Here is a 22,446-nt window from a genome sequence, read left to right as displayed (position 1 = left end):
AATCTGAAAGTCACATTTTTACATGTAGGGACTGTGAGCAATTGCCAGAATCACAACGGTACCCTTTAATAATACCTTTGTCTGATCAAGTATGAATTAGAATTTAATGTTCATAATCTTGTAAAGTGAATATTTTCAATTGCGGTTTTTTCTGCAAAAGTGACTTGCGTCTTTCTACCGCAGCAGGAAAAGAAGAATTAAACATTTTTAAACCTAGAAAAACATTAATTACGCTTACAGTCCCTTTAGATCAAATCTTTACAAATGTTACTTTTTAGTATTTTGCCGGCAATTAATATATGCCTTTCCCACGAATGTATATTACACATTACACATTACAACGCACTGGTAAGATTATGGAAATATTGTACTACAGTGGTAGACGATTTTATCAATATAATTAATACGAATTTCGATTTAAATTTTGATTTATATCAAGCGTTAAAACAGCCTGAATGCACAAAAACACCGTAAACAGAGAGACGCTGTCAATTAAAAAAGCTTCTCTTAATTGCTTGTAAACTTGGAATTTGAAAAAAGCTTGTTAACAATTAAAACTTAATAAAAAGTCGTCTTCGTTATATTGCTACAATCGGCTACCAACGTATGAAGTCCAAACTGGAAAGTAAAAACAATATAGCCTTTAACTTTTTCTTCTGTTAAAAACTTGAATTAGACAAAAATTATCCCCCCCCCGTCCCATGTTGTATACACCCCTGCATTTTGGCTACTGACTGATATGCTATTGTTGTTTAAATATTGGTGAAGAAAATGTACACTATATGTTGTTAACAGTTTAGATCTCATATAATCAGCCAATAATAGCATCTTTTTATTCGAGTTTATAAACAAATCAGAGACCAAGGCAGATCTTTAATATATCCATCTTTACGTTTTACTATGTACATTGTATACAATTAATCTTTTAAAACAGTATAGCTTGTACTTACGAGTAAAGAACGCTAATTGTTAAAAATGTTTAAATATTTAAAAATTGAAATTTTCAAACATTTTTTTAACGTCATCACAAGTTTAAGCAACGGTATGAATAAAAATATAATTCAAACTTTTGATTTGAAGAAAAATCAAATCTTGTTTCAAAGATTGTGCTATTTTCCCTTTTCGTTGCAATCTTGTACGCTGTGTACATAAACACCCAATGTACGCTGTACGTGAACATCCTATGTACGCTGTACGTGAACACCTATGTACGCTGTACGTGAACACCCTATGTACGCTGTACATAAACACCCTAAGAATATGAATTGTGAAAAAATAAGCTTATCTGCGAATTTATATATTTTGCAATTTTTTTCGAAAATTTAATTCAACTTTAGATCCTTCATTTTAAAAGTTGCGTAGTATCTATTTGACTTTTAAATTTTTAAAAACAATTTTAAAGGACTTTCAATCTTAAATTTGAAGTGAACATCTATTTTAAAAGGGCACATCCAATTCACACTAATATCATTTAAGCTTTTATATGATCAATAATGGTGAAGATATCGTCGTTTTATAGAATGAACAGTTGTTTAACATTTTCCTCCATATTGTTTCTGTACCAGAAATCCTTAAGTCATTTTAATACACTTACAATTGAAAATAATCAGTTTTTAAAGTTGAAACACATGGATATCTTTTTTTTTGTTTATACAAAGATACAAGGATATTTTCGTTGTTAAAACTGTGTGTTATTTAAAATTGTCAAATAACAAAGTAACAAGCAACATATCTTGAAAACTTAAAGTTTTAAAAAATTAAAATTTAAAATTTTGGCTTTTACATTGTTATTAAGGATTTATAAATATATTAAACGTCTATCTCTGCATCTCTGTAATTTTGGAAAGTTAATAATACTGAAAATATTGAGTAATTCATTAAAAAAATGCTAAAAATTAAATGAAACACTTAATGTCAAATATCAATAGATTTTTACACATTTGAAAGATAAATTAATGTAATTTTTGTGACAAAATATTTACATGTGTATGATATATGTTACGTATTGTTGATATTTTGTGAAAAAAAATATAAATTTTTAATGGAATATTATTCATGTAACTTGACAGCCTAGTATTAATAGAACTTACTGGAAACTTTTTAAAGGTCTTACCATGAACATTTAGAGCCTTAGACCTGAATGGTTTAGTATATTTGGAAATGCACTTAATCTTTGGAATTTGGAACATATTTCAGCTTCTCTCAAAAATGTGTTCTTGAGGGCCAAAAGTGCTCCAGATTACTTATCACAAGCTATAGTTTTCCAATACTTATATCTTTGCAACCAGATGGTGTAAACCTTTGGTATGTTAAACTTTGATAACTTTATTTGAAACATAAAATATTTTACCAAGTTGCAACGTTAGAAAAACAAATTTTGCTGGAAATAATCTGTTTAATTCGTTGATTTTATAAATATATTCCACGGATTGTCTTTTATGATAAAACTTTTGAACTAAGTCATTATAACTTTTTTTAAATGATGGCACATTCTACCCAACTAAAAATAAATTCGGGGTTATTTCTAATTAGGTATCAATCCCTTTAATGTCAGTAAAAAGATTTTTTTTTATTTGTAAATGCTGTTCAAAAGTTTAAAGCTTGTTAAAATACTAAGGGCGCATCCTTGGATATACAATTGTAAAGATGGATGTTAACCTACAATGACAGTGTTTTATCCAGTTAGACAGTTAGATGACATATGTATGTATAAACAGTCGTAGGGCCTTACTGGAATTGAGGTTTTCAAAACGCTGTGGTTTGATTTTATTATTATATTTTTTACATGGATTTCTTTAATGGTTGGATTTATTATAGCTACTGTCTTCTTTTAAAGATTTTGTCCATCGTTTAAAGTTTCAGTCAATCCTTTAAAATTTCTGTCTATCTTTTAAAGTTTCAGTCCATTGCTTCAAGCGTCTTTCCATCGTTTAAAGTTTCAGTCCATCGTTTAAAGTTTTTGTCCATCGTTTAAAGTTTCTGTCCATCCTTTAAAGTTTCAGTCTATCGTTTAAAGTTCCTGTCCATCGTTTAAAGTTTCTGTCCATCGTTTAAAGTTTCTGTCCATCCTTTAAAGTTTCTGTCTATCGTTTAAAGTTTCTGTCCATCGATTAAAGTTTCTGTCCATCGTTTAAAGTTTCTGTCCATTATTTAAAGTTTCTGTCCATTGTTTAAAGTTTCTGTCCATCGTTTAAAGTTTTTGTCCATTCTTTAAAGTTTCTGTCCATACTTTAAAGTTTCTGTCCATCGTTTACAGTTTCTGTCCATCGTTTAAAGTTTTTGTCCATTCTTTAAAGTTTCTGTCCATACTTTAAAGTTTCTGTCCATCGTTTACAGTTTCTCTCCATCGTTTAAAGTTTCTGTCCTTCCTTTGAAGTTTCTGTCCATTGTTTAAAGTTTCTGTCCATCGTTTAAAGTTTCTGTTCATCGTTAAAAGTTTCGTTCAATCGTTTACAGTTCCGGTCCATCGTTTAGAGTTTCTGTCTACTTTTTAAAAAGTTTCTGTGCAGTTTCTGTCCACTGTTAAAAAGTCTATATAATGCATTGCATAATTGCTGCAGATCTGTAATAAACGTATTTTTATTGTATTATGAAAAAGTTGAAGACAGCAATCAAACTTTTTACAAACCTCTTGTTATAAATTCAGCACATATACATTTCAACTGTGCTTATAATTTTAAATAAGAATAGTAATATACATCTTGTATACAACAGAAAAATACTTTTTAATTTTAACTTTTTTCGGTCCTCTTTGTAATTTCGTAACTCGTAATTTCTAAGCAGGTATTAGTTTAAAAGAAACTTGAATTTTATATAGACCCCCTTCCCCCCCTCCCCCCTAATAAATGGTTCTGTTGCCAACTGTCTTAACATATAAATTGGGCGCTTTAAGATTGAGAGATTTGATGATCGCGCTGCAAGTAAGCGCGTATAGTCTGGATGCGTGCGACATATATGAACCCCCCGGGGATATCTTGTATATATTCAAAATATATCTTTATTTTGGTTTAGTTAGTTTTCAAGATCAAACCTTGAAACATCTTAATTTTTATCCGTCTTCACAAAAACGTTTTAGTATAGAAGGACCGAATTTATTGAATATGAGCTACGCCGCTAAACTACCTATTGCCGGTTAAAGTTTAAACCATCACAGGATGAATCTTAATAAAGATTTTGAGAGCATTTTTTGTCTTATAAACTTTAAACACAATATTAAAAAATTTATATTTTGTTCTAATAATAAAAATAGAGGGATGAAAGGATAGTGTTTCTTATTTGGGGGTTGATTAATGTTAAAGATATTGATATTGAATAGTTACTATGCATTATAAAAATGGGTTTTTTAATATTTCTGAATATTCTATAATATAATTTCAATTGAAGGCAAACTAATTAACGTTTGAAAGGATATTCTAAAGCCGGATAAAACTAGATAGACAATCGATCCCAGGGATAAAAGTTTTGTATCGATCTTAAGTAAAAGATAAACCTCTCTTCCTAGACTGGGAACTACTACTGACTGCCGAGCTGCACAAAAATTACAAAGGAGATAATCTACTTTTAAACGATGAATTCTGTTAGATCAAATATTCAAAGTGTTTAGGTTGCAAAGATATTGGGATTAAAAAGTTAGGGGCACCGGGTAAGGTTGAGTTCCTTCGGGAATCAAACCTAAATAAATGTAAATCACACTCAAAGGGACCGTTCACTTATTTGGGTAATTTCATGGTAAACTAATTAGCCTATAATAGCTATTCATTTCTGAGGAAGATAGAGAAAACGTATCAAACTGTCAAATGTTTGAAATAAGTGAAAGGTCCCGTAAACGTAAATAAATGAACGGTCCCGTAAACGTAAATAAGTGAACGGTCCCGTAAACGTAAAAAAGTAAACGGTCCCGTAAACGTAAAAAAGTAATCGGTCCCGTAAACGTAAATAAGTGAACGGTCCCGTAAACGTAAGAGACCCTCTACACAAAGATGGCAATGCAGGATTTACAACTGAAGATACTGCCGTTTTTTGGACTCAAAAAGTGTTTAATTCTATGAGTTTTTCCATTGCTTCTTATAAACAAGAAAGTCGCAAGTCCCTTTAACTTTGAAACCGCAAATGAAAATATACAGTTTGAAGAAACAAATCATGTTTAGTTTAAACTTGACTTGACAAAGTTTTCAAGGGTACTGTTGTTAATCGGGTATTGTCATCTTTAAATGGAGGGTTGCTTTAAGATTAAAATATACAGAAATATTGAGAAGAAAAAAATAAATGCCTTTCTCTTATGTGTGTTTAAGATTAAAAATCAATGAGATAAAATGTCAGAAAGTCGGAGCAGTAATGTTGCCTATATATGACCCCCCTATACTATATGACTAGTTTGCTGTAAATTGGTGATCAAGCGAGTAGGCCGATTTATTATTCAGAGGGGGGGGGGACGTCAACTTCAAGTTTAAGGATTATGATGCAAAATAAACTTTTTGAAAGAAAAAATATAAATAATAAACTAAACTTCAAACTAAACTTTTACTTAAGTTCTTCCACCTTTTCAAAACAACTCTTTTTTATAAAGAGCTTTTAATACTTTTAATAACAAGTTTATAAATTTTAACATACATCTAACTAGTTCATACTTTTAATAACAAGTTTATAAATTTTAACATGCACCCAACTAGTTCATACATTTTACCATCTTTAATGTTGAATGAAGCTAGAGTAGCTGTGAGGTCGAAAAATCGTGTCAGTAATTTGGTAATATATAAACTTTTTTCTTATGTCAAGATTGTAGTGAAATATACTTGTAACACAAAACTTTTTCAAGAATAAGTGTGCGCATTTTTTTTGTGGGTGGGTAAGGGGGGCCGAGGGAGCCAAGGACAATTTATTAAAATGAGTATTGTGATTTTGAAAGGATATAAGATTGGAATCAAGGAAAATATAAAAGTGTGTAGAACTTCACGTCTTTTTAACCTTTTAATTCGTAACGTGCGTGGGATTGTAGTTTTATCTCAAATTTGCGCGCATAATTAAAGTTTGCTCACATTAACCAAGCACGCGTGCACGCACATAATAATTAGGTAGACAAGAGAACCTCGACACTTCAATTATAAGTCTCAAAAGTACATATATACATATACATATATATATATATATATATATATATGGAACATCAAAATTGGAAACGAAAATTTCTGAAAATATTTCCAAAATTTGAAAATTATTTAAATGGCTAACTCTCATATTAACATTTAAAAGCTAAAATTATTTGCAGGTGAGGGGGTGCGAAGCGCCCTGAAAGCCTTGTGTCTGTATATATCTATCTTTCTATCTATCTTAACGTTTATCTCATTTTTTCTATCACTTCATCTACATATATATATTATATACTTTGCTTTGGTGTCAGTTTGTTTGTTTTTCTGTTTTTTTTTGTATCCAATTTAAACGTCAAAACGGCCAAAACTCTTTGCGGGAAATCGATTATCCAATTTTCAAAAATTTGCTCAAACAACTTTCGGCTTTAGACAAATTTTTGAAAAATCCACGAAATTTTTTTTGATAAAATCCGCTAAATTTGTTGTTGTTTTTGGTTTACAATGTGTTAGTGAAAGCCTAGTATTAATATTTCTACAATATTTGACTAGAAACCAATAAAAGGAAACACCTTGTAGTCAAATATTCATTAACGATAAGTGCAAGGAAGAGAAAATAGCTGAACCTTTTCCACAAATTAAAATAACCCCGATATCTGTGCAACCTAATATCGTAAAGAAGTTTAGAATTTAGAGAGGAAAATGTTTACATCATTTGGAAAATATAAAATATTATAAAATATATTTGAAAGTTTATTAATTTTATTTCAAGCTATCGTTTTCTTTTTTTTATTTAACTTCATTTTTTGTACTTATTTATTCTACTGATTTCCACTTAAACCCCATTTGGCGTAAAATTTCGGAGCTCAATTTACAATTTACTATTTTGAAATGTGCCGTTTTTGTAACTTTTATATATTTCAAAATTAGTTAATAACGATACCATGTGAGCCTTTGTACATAGATTCAGAATTCTAAAAAAGTTGCATTTATCTTTAAGACATGGTCGACTTTGAAGTGTTGCAAGGCCTTGACTTTTGATGTTACTTAAACTTCTCACTATTTTAAGTTTTTAAGTTTTTAAGAGTTAATTTTCTAAATACTCATTGATTTTAGCGAAAGAGCTGGCAACCTTTGAATCACTTTGGTTGATAAAGATCGTTAAAGAAGGTGTGATCGTTCAAGATCGTTAAAGATTGTATGGTTGTTAACGAAGGTAGAAAATGCAGTTATTTCGACGTTAATCCGTGAAAACATTCATCAAATTCTCAACTGTTTTCTGGCAATAGATTTAGACGTTGATGGCTTTCTGAATTCAGTTTCCAAATTCAAACTAATATTAATCTTTATCTACTTTTAGATAAACATGGTTAGAATTGCAATTGTACTCATTCTTTGTGTGTCAACAGCCTTAGCTGAGGTAATACTTTCTCTTATAATAGTCTAATACAAACCTGGGTACTCAGCTTGGACCGCAAAGTAATAGAACATTCGACTAATATTTTGATATACTATGATTTCAACGCGCTTTGCAAACAAATAATTCCCGGGATTTTCTCTTTAAATTTTTATTTAATTTGCGCAACAATTAATTAATATACATTTCTGAATATATTTTAAATGATTTATATGAATACTATGAAAAATAAAATGATTAATTAGAAATTAGAAATTCAAAATATTTTGATCTTTTTAATAGCTCATTAATATTAAAAGTTATGATTAAAAGAATTTAAAATTTCAATCCTGCGTGCAATAATTACTTTAGTTTGAAATGCAATTTACTTTAGTTTGAAGTGCAATTTTCTTTAGTTTGAAGTGTTTGTAGTGCAATTTACTTTTGTCTGAAGTGCAATTTACTTTAGTTTGAAGTGTAATTTACTTTAGTTTGAAGTGTAATTTTCTTTAGTTTGAAGTGCAATTTACTTTAGTTTGAAGTGCAATTTACTTTTGTTTGAAGTGTTTGAAGTACAATTTACATTAGTTTGAAGTGTAATTTACTTTAGTTTGAAGTACAATTTACTATAGTTTGAAGTGCAATTTACTTTAGTTTGAAGTGTTTGAAGTACAATTTACCTTAGTTTGAAGTGTAATTTACTTTAGTTTGAAGTACAATTTACCTTAGTTTGAAGTGCAATTTACTTTAGTTTGAAGTGCAATTTACTTTAGTTTGAAGTGTACTTTAGTTTGACGTGCAATTTACTTTAGTTTGAAGTGCAATTTACTTTAGTTTGAAGTGCAATTTACTTTAGTTTGAAGTGAAATTTACTTTAGTTTGACGTGCAATTTACTTTAGTTTGAAGTGCAATTTACTTTAGTTTGACGTGCAATTCACTTTAGTTTGAAGTGCAATTTACTATGGTTTGAAGTGCAATTTACTTTAGTTTGACGTGCAATTAACTTTAGTTTGACGTGCAATTTACTATGGTTTGAAGTGCAATTTAATTAAGTTTGAAGTGTAATTTTCTTTAGTTTGACGTGACCAGCATGATGAACTTGGTTGTAGTTAGTTTTACGTGATGTATGCAGGGTTACTCACAAAGGATGAGACGAATGTACGAAATTTTTATGTGTTTCCTTAAATTCATGATTTGTTTCTTTGCTAAATCATTAAATAAGCCATAAGATTAATATATCTAAGGCGTAATCTAACCTTCGGGTCGTCATATTTTAAGAGTGTTCAGTCGTCTATGTAGTCTCATTCTTTGTAGGTAACCCTATATATCCTCAATTTATCTTTCTATGTTTCTGTTTATCTATCTATTCTTATATCTACCTGATTATCCATCTTTCCATTTTTTTATATCATTCTAATTATCTATCTATTAACTAGCTATTTATGTATCTATCCCTAAATATATATTTATATCTATCTATCTATCTATCTATCTACATATCTAGGAAAACTCTGAGCTGCTAGAAGGGAGCGAGAGCCAAAATTATGGATATGGATATGGGACTAAGGTAACATAATATCTGAAAATAGTTAATTTGTGTAAGTATAGAATATGTATATGTTACGTTTAATATATTAATAGAAGTACTTGCAGATTATTTTTATCAATTAATTGAAACATAGATCCAGGTTAGGAGGGAAAGTTGCATAAATTAAAAAACATAAACTGTTTCCCCCCCCCCCCCGACAAAACAATGACGACAACAAAATTCCAGTACTTTATTAAGTGTATTATATTATCTTGGGGTATCTGATAGATATTCATTACAAAAATAGCTAATAACTAATAACATAATATACAAAAAGATAAATATGTTTTTGTTTCGGAAAAGAATTTTTTAATAAAATCTCATTTAAGATAACAAAAAAAATTCAACACAAGGTTTAAAAAACAAGGCAGCGATTTGCATTATCCTTAAAAGTTAAAGGTACTGAAGTTGTAATTTAAAGTTACCCTCCCCTATAGAGATTTAAAGTTAACCTCCCCTTTGAAGATTTAAAGTTAACCTCCCCAATAGAGATTTAAAGTTAACCTCCCCTATAGAGATTTAAAGTTACCCTCCCCTATAGAGATTTAAAGTTACCCTCCCCTATAGAGATTTAATGTTACCCTCCCCTATAGAGATTTAAAGTTACCCTCCCCTATAGAGCGGATCCCCTAAAACCCACAATTTCTTCGATCAGTGTTCTGTAGATTACTACAGTACGCACTAAAAGGTTATGTTTGTCTGATTCACAAGGGTACTCTAAAGAAGGAATAATTTTCATGTAGAAAACCGTTGATCTAAAGGTTTAAAGGGTAAATGAGTGAATTGTACATGAAATTCTATAAAAACACTTTTACAGTTATAATACTAACAATGATAATGATGATACCTAGGTTGAGGGCCCTCACAGCACATCTACTGTATATGTTCATGGGTTTGGAACAGACGATTCCTATGACGAAGAGAAGGATAAACATGCATATGGATACGGGCATATCGATCCATATCTAAACGCTAAACATGGATATGGATACAGCAAGGGATATGGATATGAGAAAACTTATGGATATGGTCATGGAGGTTATGGAAAGGTAAAAAAATTAAAAATTAAAAAACAAATTTAATTTTCACAACATATTCAGGGATATGGATACGCTACCCCATACGCTGCCCCCGCCCCCCACCACGCCCCCGCCCCCCACCACGTCCCTGTTTACGGGCACAATAGCTACGACTACGGCCATGCCCCTGCTGGATATGGGGCAGGATATGGTGCTCCCACACCGTTTGTCGGGAACGGGTTCCGGTATGGGTTTGGGTACGCCCACGGCTACGGTGGACACTAAAATATTCTGATGTCAGAACAGAACCCTCCAGAATTCATGAAATTAATATTTTAAACAAATTATTTATTCCACATTAATAACCAGAAAACTCTGGAATAAGAAGTCGAATTTTAAACTGAAATTATGCTTTTAAATAGTTCAATGAACATGAGTCACAACAATTGTGCAGTGTAATCAGACCAAATTCACTTCTTTGTTGATTTAATAGAACTTCAAGTGTAATTCAGTATTGATTTAATGTCGTCTTCCTATTCTACAGTTTTCTAGTGATACCTGTAGTAAATAATTATTTATTTACTTTCTGGATTTCCGGATAAATTATTTAAAAGCTATTTTAATATTATATATAAATCGCTTTTTAAATTAGAATGTAATAATTAGTTTTTGTAGAAAATAATATTTACGATATTAAGGAGGAAACGCATAATTTGGGAAAGAAACATTCAACTATTTTTTAGCAAAGTCGCACTTACTTTACACACTTGTTACACCTTAATTTATTGATAAATGGTTCAGAATTTCGTTAATTTAGCATTTTTATATCATTTTCCAATTCTCATAATTTTGACAACATTATTTTCCTTCTTTATCCCGACTCTATTACGTCAAGTTGTCTCTGCTAAATGTTAAGCAGAAATGTTGAAAGGGAGTGTTCGTGAAAGATAAAATGGGGGTTAGGCTCGCTACTAATTTTACTTCTATCTTACTTCTCAATCGGTAAATAATTTAATTATATTTATAATTGATCCTTTAAATATTATAATACATAAATTATAAAATTTCCCACGAAACATGACAGTCATGGTGAATAGTTTTGAATGTCCTCTTCGCCTTCCATATGATGAATTAGATATTAAAGACTTTTTGCAGTTTATTTAGTTTAAAAAAACTTTACTCAAATATATTTTACTTAGAAATCAATTTTATTATAATGGATGCCATAAAATATTTATTATCATTCTCTTTGGCAACAAACAACTTGACATAATATGTCATGTTTCGTGGGACACCCTGTAGTTAACATATCGTTAACATATCTGAGCTCGATTAGGATTCAGCCTATACCCCTCTCACAAACACTCCCTTTAAATATATATATGATAAACTGTCAATAAGATGCTAAAATTAAGGAAATTGGTGCCTTTATATTTTGAATAAATTGACATGTTCACGTGGGATTCAAAATTGTCGAATTTGACTTTTGAAAAAATTGTAATCCACTAAAAATATAATGTAAAAAGATAGTCTACAAAAAAAACTATTTTAGATTATTTATCGAGAAAAAATGATTGTCTACGAATTATATTAGTTAATGAATGTTGCCATTATTTATTATACTTATTTATTATATTTGATATATTTATTTAGTCAAAACAAAACGAATTTTCAAATCAAATTTTTAATTTATTTTCAGAATTTTGAAGCAACATGTTTGTAAAATTAATGATATTGAAATTAAACTTTAGTTAGATAAACTTTATTTATTTTTAAGATTTAGAAGAGAAAACATCTAAAGCGACCTTTCATTTAAGATTGGCATGTCTGATTTATAACGATACCCTTTTATCCCTAAATACATTTTAAATTTTTATCTCCAGAGCGTCCCATATCATATTAGATTATCTCCATGTTTTAACGCCAAATCACATTAGCCTTAATCAATTTTTTAAAATGATTCATTCTTCTTAACTTTTCTGATTAGTCCCAAAAGTCGTAATTTAGACCGATTGACGATCTAATGTGATGTGGGACACCCTGTAAAACCCTCCGGTGAAGACGACATGAGGTATCTATAGTCTAATTTATCTAGGTCTTCCTCTGATCAATAATGTTGAAAATGTTCTTGCTTTGAAAGTAATTTATTAATTCCAATACTATCCTCATTGGAGTGAAATCTGCAAGCAATTTTTTGTAGAAACCTACAATTAAAAATAATAATTTTTATAGAGAGAAAATAATTGATAGTTCATGCAGACACAGCTTTTAAGAAAACCATGTCTGTTGCAAAGATAAAAGGATTTGAAAATTGGAATTTAAGGATATTTCGTTCCTTACAAGAGTTATCCGAAAATTATATGAGTCCTATATCGTTGTTTGATTCGAACAAGGATTTAAGAGGTATCATTTGGAGTCACAAAGTTTGCAAAAACAAATTCTCGAAACACTAACTCGTAAATATAAAAATTGCAGAAATGCAATACTTTTTATGAATTCTGCTCATCCTGTACATTGTACATCTCTAAGAGAGCCAGAAAACAGTGGAATCCTCGTTTTCTTTTTTTCTTTTGATAAAATGCTATTGTCTCTGAACTGTTCCTAAAAAAGTGACCTAAACATTTTTAGCGATATATCAGTTTGAAAGAACAAAGGCCTAATTCATACCACAGTTTTCTGGTTCTCACTGTATACAACAAAGAGTTTATTAAATTTTTAACTTAACATTGTTCTGTGTTTACCCTGTGATCAGCGGGATTATAAAAGTTTGGTTAGCCTAGTTTGCCCCAGAATACCCCAGAGAATAATTCTGTTTTTAAACATTCCAAAATCAGAAAAAATATTTTGGAATTAGTTTGAAATCACCATTGTATCCCAGCCAAATATATTGATAAAACCTTGACATTTTGTTAATATAGTGTCGTTTATTAGATTTGAGAGTTTAGCTTGTATATAGGATTGATAATGATCCTAAAATCATGACAAAACATTTTTATATTCAAAGATAAAACGTTGTTAACACGATCTATCTAGATTATAACTCAACAACATGTACACGCTTTTATGGAAAACCTCGTTAGAGTTCTGATACATGTACAAATATAATGTATTTGTACTTAACTCACCTACCCTCACTACCCTCTCCTCACACCTCAATTCATCTTAACACACCTACCCTCACTACCCTCTCCTCACACATCAATTCATCATTACTCACCTCACTACCCTCTCCTTACACCTCAATTCATCTTAACTCACCTACCCTCACACCCTCTCCTCACACCACAGTTCCTTTTAACTCACCTAACCTCACTACCCTGTCTTCACACCTCAATTCATCTTAACTCACCTACACTCACTACCCTCTCCTTACACCTCAATTCATCTTAACTCACCTACCCTCACTACCCTCTCCTCACACCTCAATTCATCTTAACTCACCTACCCTCACTACCCTCTCCTCACACCACAGTTCCTTTTAACTCACCTACCCTCACTACCCTGTCTTCAAACCTCTATTCCCCTTAACTCACCTACCCTCACTACCCTCTCTTCACACCTCAATTCATCTTAACTCACCTACCCTCACTACCCCCTTTTCCACCTCTATTACCCTTAACTCACCTAACCTCACTACCCCCTCTTTCCACCTCTATTACCCTTAACTCACCTACCATCACATCTCAAAATACATCTATCCCTCATACACAGTTCAATCTTGATGTTTGGGGAAAACATTTTAATGTAACACAAAAAAGGAAAAGTTCAATATTATTTTTAAATCTTTTTTTCCATCTTAAATATCCTCGTCTTTATCTCTCGAATAGAAATTTGCGGGTTAAATTACAAATATAAAGAAAAGGAATTTTAAAAAATTGTTTTTTTTGGTAAATTGTTTTATATTTGCAATATTAGGAATTAATTTCTCAATCAAAAATTCAGACAGCTTTGAAAACTTTGCATCATTTTGATAGGAGAAGCAAATTCCTGATATGTGTCTTCTATACAATTCTTGGCGCCACACCACATTTGCTAGTTTCATGCAATCGTCAGTAACGGGTCGTTCGTTCATTAAAGGATCATTCGTTCAGTAAAATCGTTCGTTCATAAAAGGGTCGTTCGTTCAGTAAAATCGTTCGTTCATAAAAGGATCGTTCGTCCAGTAAAATCGTTCTTTCATAAAAGGATCGTTTGTTCATTAAAGGATCGTTCGTTCATTAAAGCATCGTTTGTTCAGTAAAAGACCGTTTGTTCATTAAAGGATAGTTCATTCAGTAAAAGGTCGTTCGTTCAGTAAAGGATTGTTCGTTCAGTAAAGGCTCGTTCGTTCAGTAAAGGATCTTTTGTTCCGTAAAGGATCGTTCGTTAAGTAAAGGATCGTTTGTTCAGTAAAGGATCGTTCGTTCAGTAAAGGATCGTTCGTTCAGTAAATTTTTAAATCATTTGTTGATTAACTAATTAATCTATATGTTAGTCTAGGTGTGAAAAAAAGGACTGGGAGTTACGCAAATGCTGCGTTGAATAACAAGACAGAAAGAGAGCATGCGCGTAACTCTTTTGGGCTTCTGCATCAGGGTTTTTGTGAACGAAAAACACCCCAATCTTAAATAGACGACATATAGTGTTCTATCTGTATTGTTATAGTTTATGTTTAAAAGGATTAAAAAGGGAGGTTTAAAACATTTTTCACTAAGGAATGCAAGCACTGCTGTCATTCTGATAAAAAAAATTAAGATACAGTTTTGTAATTCTGCATTTACGAAATTACAGATACTCTAATAAGCCCTTCTAAAGACACACAAGAAATTGCATACACTCGACTTCTTGAAGATTTTCTACGAAAATTATGAATAAGCAGTGTAAGACGATTCTGATATGAAATTACATCCTATCTGCGAGTCTGGGTTCGATATTGCACAAATAAAGTGCAATGTAGATCTGTCAAAAAAATTGAGAAGAAAGCAAAATCAAATTAGATTATATATTTTTTTTAATTCCATTTGTTACAATACTTAAAATAATACAGTTTCTCTATTTTAGATTAATAATCCGCTTAAAACCAATAAAATAATATATATAATAAAATAATAGAATAATAGAATAATATTTTCAAAAAAGAAGAGGATTAAAAATCTTTGAATATTAGACTTCATAACTAATTTTAGAGTTGGCAACTTCTTAATGCTGGGAACTAACCTAATCCGTTCAATTATAGGGTAAGCTGATTCCTTCCTTTTAGATTTGTCAATATTCATTTGGGTACTTTTGTGAAGTTTGGACAAAATTAAAAAAGATGTTTTCCTGCTTTTAACAATTAACTGGGACACATTGTTAAGTGTATGTTGCAATAAAATGGGACACCCTGTGAACAATATATTGTATTAAAATGTGACACCCTGTGCACAATATATTGTATTAAAATGTGACACCTTGTGCACCATATCTTGTATTAAAATGTGACACCCTGTGCACAATATATTGTATTAAAATGTGACACCCTGTGCACAATATATTGTATTATAATGTGATACCCTGTGCACAATATATTGTATTATAATGTGAGACCCTGTGCACAGTTTATTGTATTAAAATGTGACACCCTGTGCACAATATATTGTATTAAAATGTGACACCCTGTGCACAATCAAGTTCTAAGAAATCTCAAATTTACAGTTTATATACAGTATACCCGAGAATGTGAGCAGGGTTCAACTTCAATAAATAAATTAGAAAAAATGGCTGACACTGACACTAACACCCGACCCAGAACTGAATTAAAGAAAAGATTTGATTTTATGTTTAAAATTGTTCTACTCGGGGATACGGTGAGCTTTACAAAAATTGCTCGGGGTAGTTTTCTCAAAAAGAAAACATCAGTTTTTTTCTAAAGTATTTAATCCAGTAGTCTTTCAAACTGTTTTTTAAAAATCCGTTTAGGGCATGATATTGCCTTCAAATTTTACATGAGTTAAACCATGTCGGTAAATTTTTTCAGGTAAAATAAAAATTTTCCCAATAAAAAAGAATACAAAAATATATTCTGTTGGAAGTTTTAAAGTTTCCAGCTAAACAAATAATTTTTAAAAATATCTCTGAATAGTTCGCAGAAATGTATGAAATTGCGAGTGTAAAAGATTTAGAACTCTAAACTCGTATTTTTGGAATAGATTCATAATAGATAATATCATGTTTTTGTTTCAGGAAGTTGGCAAAACTAGCATGATAAGGAAAATTTTAATTTCAATTTTTAAAAATACTCTAATAGATAGTTTTTCTTCGCAAGTTAGTAAATATTTTCATCAAAAAAAGAAATATTTAAAAAAAATTAAGTTTTTAAAAGGACTGTCAGCATAATTTCAAGTGCCCCTTCATGGAAAGATTGCAATTGCCCAATTCATTATAGTACCCTTGAAACCTCAATAATGTGGATCGGAAGATATTATTGTTATTCTAGGTGTTTCCTTCTGATAATTCCTGTTTTTTCTGCAGTGTAGAAATGCGCAAGTTACTTTTAGAGAATAAACGACTGAAAATTGTCAGTTTTTCAAAATTTTATACGTTGATATCTAATTCATAATTGATCAGACAAAGGTTTTAATGGTAACTTTCTTAATCAGGGTTGTCATCTTTGCATGCAGGGTCACTTATAATTATGCTCACTGTCCCTTGCACCTAGCTTATATTTATCGCTTTTGTCGATGAAAAAAATATCTTTTTTACAATTTTTTAAACGAAAGTCTAGAAGATTGCGGCATAATAAATATATTTATGAAGATGCTTAATCAATTATTGCAAGTTTATAAATATACATGTAAATCAAATCAAGTTCATCTGAGATTTAAAAACTGCTAAAGATATTTGAGTTAAAAATATAATTTAGTCAGCATATATCTAAATGTAAACAAAACTATTTTAGAAAGCGTAATATCTGTATTTCTTGTATAATCAAAATTAAATCAGCATTTTACGCTAAGCAACAGTCACAAGACTCAAGAAATATAAAGAAATACATCAGTATTTCTGAAAATTTAAAACTTTGAAATGTATGTAGTCGGTTTGTAGACGATGAATTTAGTTCTTTATCCCATCCAACAATTGGAGTAGATTTCAAGTAAGATCTTTACATTTAAATTCAAGATTTTGAGTATTATCAAATAACATTTTTTACAGGATTCATTGATTAATCCTTCTATCCTTCTATCCTTCTATCCTTCTATCCTTCTATCCTTCTATCCTTCTATCCTTCTATCCTTCTATCCTTCTATCCTTCTATCCTTCTATCCATCTATCCTTCTATCCACCTATCTTTCTATCCTTCTATCCTTCTATCTTTCTATCCTTCTATTCTTCTATCCTTCTATCCTTCTATCCACCTATCCTTCTATCCTTCTACCTTCTATCCTTCTATCCTTCTATCCACCTATCCTTCTATCCTACTACCCTTCTATCCTTCTATCCTCCTCTCCTTCTATCCACCTATATCCTTCTATCCTTCTATAATGTCAGAGTTTTTAAGAATTTACTGCTAGTGTTATATAGAATTCATAATCTGAGTTTTGGATTATTCAATGTCTGGGTTTTAGAGGTTTTAATATCCGCGTTTTGGAAGATTTATTGTCAAACGTTTTGAGGATTTATTACAACGAGGTTATAGTATATTGAGGGATGATGTACGCTAATCCTTTACTTATTGTACTTTACTTCTAAAGGTCAATCTGAATATTACAGTATTCGGAGCCCGAAAATTAAAAGAGTATCGTTGAACGAAACTCCCGAGTTTCCTTTTTGGGGTCTTAACATTTGTGTAGATTTTGATTTAAGAGATTCAAAAAATATGGAGAATATGAAGAAACAAAATAAAATAATATTTCATAACAAAAATATTGATATCCACAAAACTACCTAACCCCATTCATGAAACCCAGGTTCCAAAACTGGTTTAATAACGATACTCTGTCTTAAGTTTTGGGCTCAGGGCTAATTTCTGAAAATATTTAAATGGAAAATTTGTTTTCCATGTAACTATTAAAATCCACTACTCCTTTATCGAGTGCAGGATTCCATTTTTACAGGAAGACGTACTATTACAGTCTTTTACAGAGCAATATTTCATCGTTAATAAACTGTTCTTAGAAAACTGAGTAAAATTTAATATACAAAATCTCCCCATACACTTGTACTCCGAAAGTGTACTGCATATTTGATATTTGTACTGTATAAATGGGCTATAATCTCTTAATATTCTTTATCAGTAAACTATCCCAAGTGTACACTCAGGCCAATGCACACAGAGAGTTAGCTAGGATCCAGCCCCCCTGATTTATTACCAGAACTCAGAGTTAGTTTAAAATATCTATAGGTCTACAACATTGGGTTACGAAGATATAATGATTAGTTCTGTCCCTGAAGCTTTTCTATAATATTCCAAACTATAGTTTAATCTTAATATCTAGAAAACAAAGATCTGATTTTTATTCAAAACATTTTTAATGAATTTTTTTTCTTTGAATGAGCCATTTAAGGTTCCTGTTTTTCATAATATACTTGATTTTTTACAACAAATTTTCAACAAAAAAATTTATAGTTTTTGATGTAATTCTAATTAAATGTAAAAATGGGGGATTGAAATGGGGGCGGGAGTAAGAGTAGGTGCGGGAATTAAAGCGGGATTGGTTATTGAGGGGGAAGCAGATGTGGGACCAGGAGGAAAGGGGGGGGGAGATTGAAAAAAATTGATATGCATTGCATGCATTGTTATTACATTCATTCAGTTAAATTAAGATGCAAATGGTTTCAAACTATATTATTTCAAACCTAATTAGGCTTTAAAAAAATAAATATTTTAGGTTGAAAATATTAGAAATTGATGGATACTTAGTTAAAGTGCAGATTTGGTAATATATTTAAATTTAATGTAAATAGATTGATATTATATTAGCAAAAAGATTAGTTACTGAGGACCAGCTTCTCCCACTTAAAGCCCCCGCCCCATCCCTCCCCCCTCCCTACCTTTTCAATCAGAAATCTGAGAAATGGATTAATTTCAAACTTCGTAATTCTAAGAAAATTTTAAATTGTGAAAGGGATTTTTTAACTGAATTGAAAGAAAAAACTTTTATTGAATTTTTGTTAATTAAATAGTTCCTAAAACATTTTAATTGAATAAATAAAAAAAACAATAAATTTTTCTTATAGGGATACTGCTGGACTAGAGAAATATGCTTCAGCAAGTAAACTTTTTATCACATTTTTATCTTTTATCTATTTTTTATCTATTTTTTTATCAGGGGGTAGATGTTTGCCTTTCGATATCTGGGGTTTTTGTTTAATAACTTTAGAAGTAAACTAACATTAATTGTAAACCCTGTGATGTAACTTTTTAAACAGCCCACATCGATATTATACTTATTCCTCTTGGATTTCCCCTAGTTGGAGCAAATATTCCTCTTGGATTTCCCCTAGTTGGAGCAAATATTCCTCTTGGATTTCCCCTAGTTGAAGCAAATATTCCTCTTGGATTTCCCCTAGTTGGAGAAAATATTCCTCTTGGATTTCCCCTAGTTGGAGCAAATATTCCTCTTGGATTTCCCCTAGTTGAAGCAAATATTCCTCTTTTTCCCCTAGTTGGAGAAAATATTCCTCTTGGATTTCCCCTAGTTGGAGCAAATATTTCTCTTGGATTTCCCCTAGTTGGAGCAAATATTTCTCTTGGATTTTTCCTTGTTGGAGCAAATATTTCTCTTGGATTTCACTTAGTTGGAGCAAAAATTCCTCTTGGATTTCCCCTAGTTGGAGCAAATATTCCTCTTGGAATTCCCCTAGTTGGAGCAAAGATTCCTCTTGGATTTCCCCTAGTTGGAGCAAATATTCCTCTTGGATTTCCCCGAGTTGGAGCAAATATTTCTCTTGGATTTCCCCTAGTTGAAGCAAATATTCCTCTTGGATTTCCACTAGTTGGAGCAAGTATTCCTCTTGGATTTCCACTAGTTGGAGCAAATATTCCTCTTGGATTTCCCCTAATTGGAGCAAATATTCCTCTTGGATTTCCCCTAGTTGGAGCAAATATTGCTCTTGGATTTCCCCTAGTTGAAGCAAATATTGCTCTTGGATTTTCCCTAGTTGGAGCAAATATTCCTTTTGGATTTCCCCTAGTTGTAGGCAAATATTGCTCTTGGATTTTCCCTAGTTGGAGCAAATATTCCTCTTGGATTTCCCCTAATTGGAGCAAATATTCCTCTTGGATTTCCCCTAGTTGGAGCAAATATTTCTTTTGGATTTCCCCTAGTTGGAGCAAATATTCCTCTTGGATTTCCTCTAGTTGGAGAAAACATTCCTCTTGGATTTCCCCTAGTTGGAGCAAATATTTCTCTTGGATTTCCCCTAGTTGGAGCAAATATACCTCTTGGATTTCCCCTAGTTGGAGCAAATATTCCTCTTGGATTTCCCCTTATTGGAGCAAATATTCCTCTTGGATTTCCCCTAGTTGGAGCAAATATTTCTTTTGGATTTCCCCTAGTTGGAGCAAACATTCCTCTTGGATTTCCTCTAGTTGGAGAAAACATTCCTCTTGGATTTCCCCTAGTTGGAGCAAATAGTTCTCTTGGATTTCCCCTAGTTGGAGCAAATATTCCTCTTGGATTTCCCCTAGTTGGAGCAAATATTCCTCTTGGATTTCCTCTAGTTGGAGCAAATATTCCTTTTGGATTTCCTCTAGTTGAAGCAAATATTCCTCTTGGATTTCCCCGAGCTGGAGCAAATATTCCTCTTGGATTTCCTCGAGTTGGAGCAAATATTCCTCTTGGATTTCCCCACCTGGAGCCAATATTCTTCTTGGATTTCCCCTAGTTGGAGCAAATATTCCTCTTGGATTTCCCCTAGCTGGAGCAAATATTTCTCTTGGATTTCGTCTAGTTGGAGCAAATATTCCTCTTGGATTGAAACAAAACTATCTTTTAGTTACTCGAGCTTTCATATACTGAAATATTTATATGTTTGAACATTTTCGTTATCCATGAAATATTTCCGATTGATGGTTAATGGACCAACTCGCAGTTTGTAGCAAGTTTAAAGAGGGTTCGCCATAACACTATGTGAAAAGTGCACTGCATATTTTCGGACAAATGTCCTGACCGGGGTTATTAAAGTAAAACATCTTATATCTTTATTTTCACATGTATGTTTTGAAATGATCAAATAACAGATACCATATATAAAAAGTATTGATAAATGCAATGATCAAGGATCATTCTTGTTATTTTTAACATATTTATATTAAAAATATCCTTCATATCTCTATTGCCATATCTCCGTATCGCTATTTCGCAATGCTTGTCCACATCGACTGCGTGGCAATTTTCCTTATGTATGCAACCTGTCGAATAATTTACCTTTCTAGGTTTTGTAGTATAACCCTAGGTTTTCAATCTTTTAAAACCATTTTTCTCAATTGAGATTCTTATGAAAATACATTACATGTTCAAAGCCGAAGATAACAAATTTACGATCTGAATTGAACCAAACCAAAAAGGCAAACTTTAAACTGGCATAGATCTACCTAAGTTTAGTGCTACAAATAATTGTCCAAAATATAAAAAAAAAACATTCATGAAAGCTGTTTTTTCCCTCTATTTCTTTTTCTATGTCTGTTATCTACATATCTATCATATATATATATACTTTGCTTGCCTGTTTGTTTGTCTGTCTGTTTGTATCCAATAAACGTAAATTTTGTTTGGGGCATGTCACCAGGAAAGGTTCATACTATTAAGGTGAAATAGGGGATGGACGCGAAGCGCCCTAAATATATATATATTCTAGGTGAGATGTACTACAGAGGGGCAGACGTTTGTTTTCTTGTTTATGATACAACAAGCCGATTATCATTGAATAATACTCATAGGAACAGAATAATCAATACAAACTATTAGCTCAAGTGCCCGGCATTGCCCGTGGAATTCTAAATTCACTTTTTAAAAGAGGTTCCCTAAAAAAAAAATATTTTTGAAAAATAAATTAAATTTCTTTAGCCTATTTGTTACCTCTAGAGTACCCATGAGCGAAGAGCTCTATAATAAAGACAAACGAATATTTATATGCGCACTCAGAAATCCATTATAATATCCTTGCTACCTGAGTGAAATGTAGACTAAACTATTATATCCTTGCTACCTGAGTGACATGTAGACTAAACTATTATATCTTTGCTACCTGAGTGACATGTAGACTAAACTATTATATCCTTGCTACCTGAGTGACATGTAGACTAAACTATTATATCCTTGCTACCTGATATGTAGACTAAACTATTATATCCTTGCTACCTGACATGTAGACTAAACTATTATATCCTTGCTACCTGA

General features: G+C 31.4%; 2 protein-coding genes across 3 annotated transcripts; both read left to right on the top strand.

The window, feature by feature from the left end:
- Window positions 1-7,445: 7,445 nt before the first annotated feature.
- On the top strand, window positions 7,446-10,677 carry LOC111717251 (sulfur globule protein CV1). Its single transcript, XM_023492765.1, has 4 exons — window positions 7,446-7,503; window positions 8,985-9,047; window positions 9,920-10,117; window positions 10,169-10,677. Exons 1-4 carry the CDS (start codon window positions 7,450-7,452, stop codon window positions 10,370-10,372), a joined length of 519 nt encoding a protein of 172 aa, XP_023348533.1. The 5' UTR covers window positions 7,446-7,449; the 3' UTR covers window positions 10,373-10,677.
- Window positions 10,678-15,782: 5,105 nt separating this feature from the next.
- Window positions 15,783-22,440, top strand: LOC111717235 (ras-related protein Rab-13). Of its 2 annotated transcripts, XM_023492752.1 has the most exons (6): window positions 15,783-15,912; window positions 16,289-16,314; window positions 17,139-17,198; window positions 18,934-18,981; window positions 19,283-19,317; window positions 21,905-22,440. In XM_023492752.1, exons 1-6 carry the CDS (start codon window positions 15,823-15,825, stop codon window positions 22,012-22,014), a joined length of 369 nt encoding a protein of 122 aa, XP_023348520.1. In that variant the 5' UTR covers window positions 15,783-15,822; the 3' UTR covers window positions 22,015-22,440. The 2 variants fall into 2 exon arrangements, with proteins under 2 accessions (XP_023348520.1, XP_023348526.1); XM_023492758.1 differs by lacking the exon at window positions 18,934-18,981.
- The last annotated feature ends 6 nt before the right edge of the window (window positions 22,441-22,446 follow it).

This window comes from Eurytemora carolleeae, unplaced genomic scaffold, assembly GCF_000591075.1.
Source record: "Eurytemora carolleeae unplaced genomic scaffold, Eaff_2.0 scaffold177, whole genome shotgun sequence".
In the NCBI taxonomy this organism is placed as follows: Eukaryota; Metazoa; Arthropoda; class Copepoda; order Calanoida; family Temoridae; genus Eurytemora; species Eurytemora carolleeae.
The sequence above is the reverse complement of the archived record's forward strand: the minus strand, read 5'-3'. Positions and strand labels throughout refer to the sequence as shown.

What these genes read in the sequence shown, in the direction of transcription:
- LOC111717235 (XM_023492752.1), top strand. Translation starts at nt 15,823, where the DNA reads ATGGCTGACACTGACACTAACACCCGACCCAGAACTGAATTAAAGAAA. An exon ending in TTGTTCTACTCGGGGATACG is followed by an intron (nt 15,913 to 16,288) that starts GTGAGCTTTACA and finishes TTTTTGTTTCAG; the next exon opens with GAAGTTGGCAAAACTAGCAT. An exon ending in ACAATTGGAGTAGATTTCAA is followed by an intron (nt 17,199 to 18,933) that starts GTAAGATCTTTA and finishes TAAATATTTTAG; the next exon opens with GTTGAAAATATTAGAAATTG.
- LOC111717251 (XM_023492765.1), top strand. Translation starts at nt 7,450, where the DNA reads ATGGTTAGAATTGCAATTGTACTCATTCTTTGTGTGTCAACAGCCTTA. An exon ending in TGTCAACAGCCTTAGCTGAG is followed by an intron (nt 7,504 to 8,984) that starts GTAATACTTTCT and finishes CTACATATCTAG; the next exon opens with GAAAACTCTGAGCTGCTAGA. An exon ending in GATATGGATATGGGACTAAG is followed by an intron (nt 9,048 to 9,919) that starts GTAACATAATAT and finishes GATGATACCTAG; the next exon opens with GTTGAGGGCCCTCACAGCAC.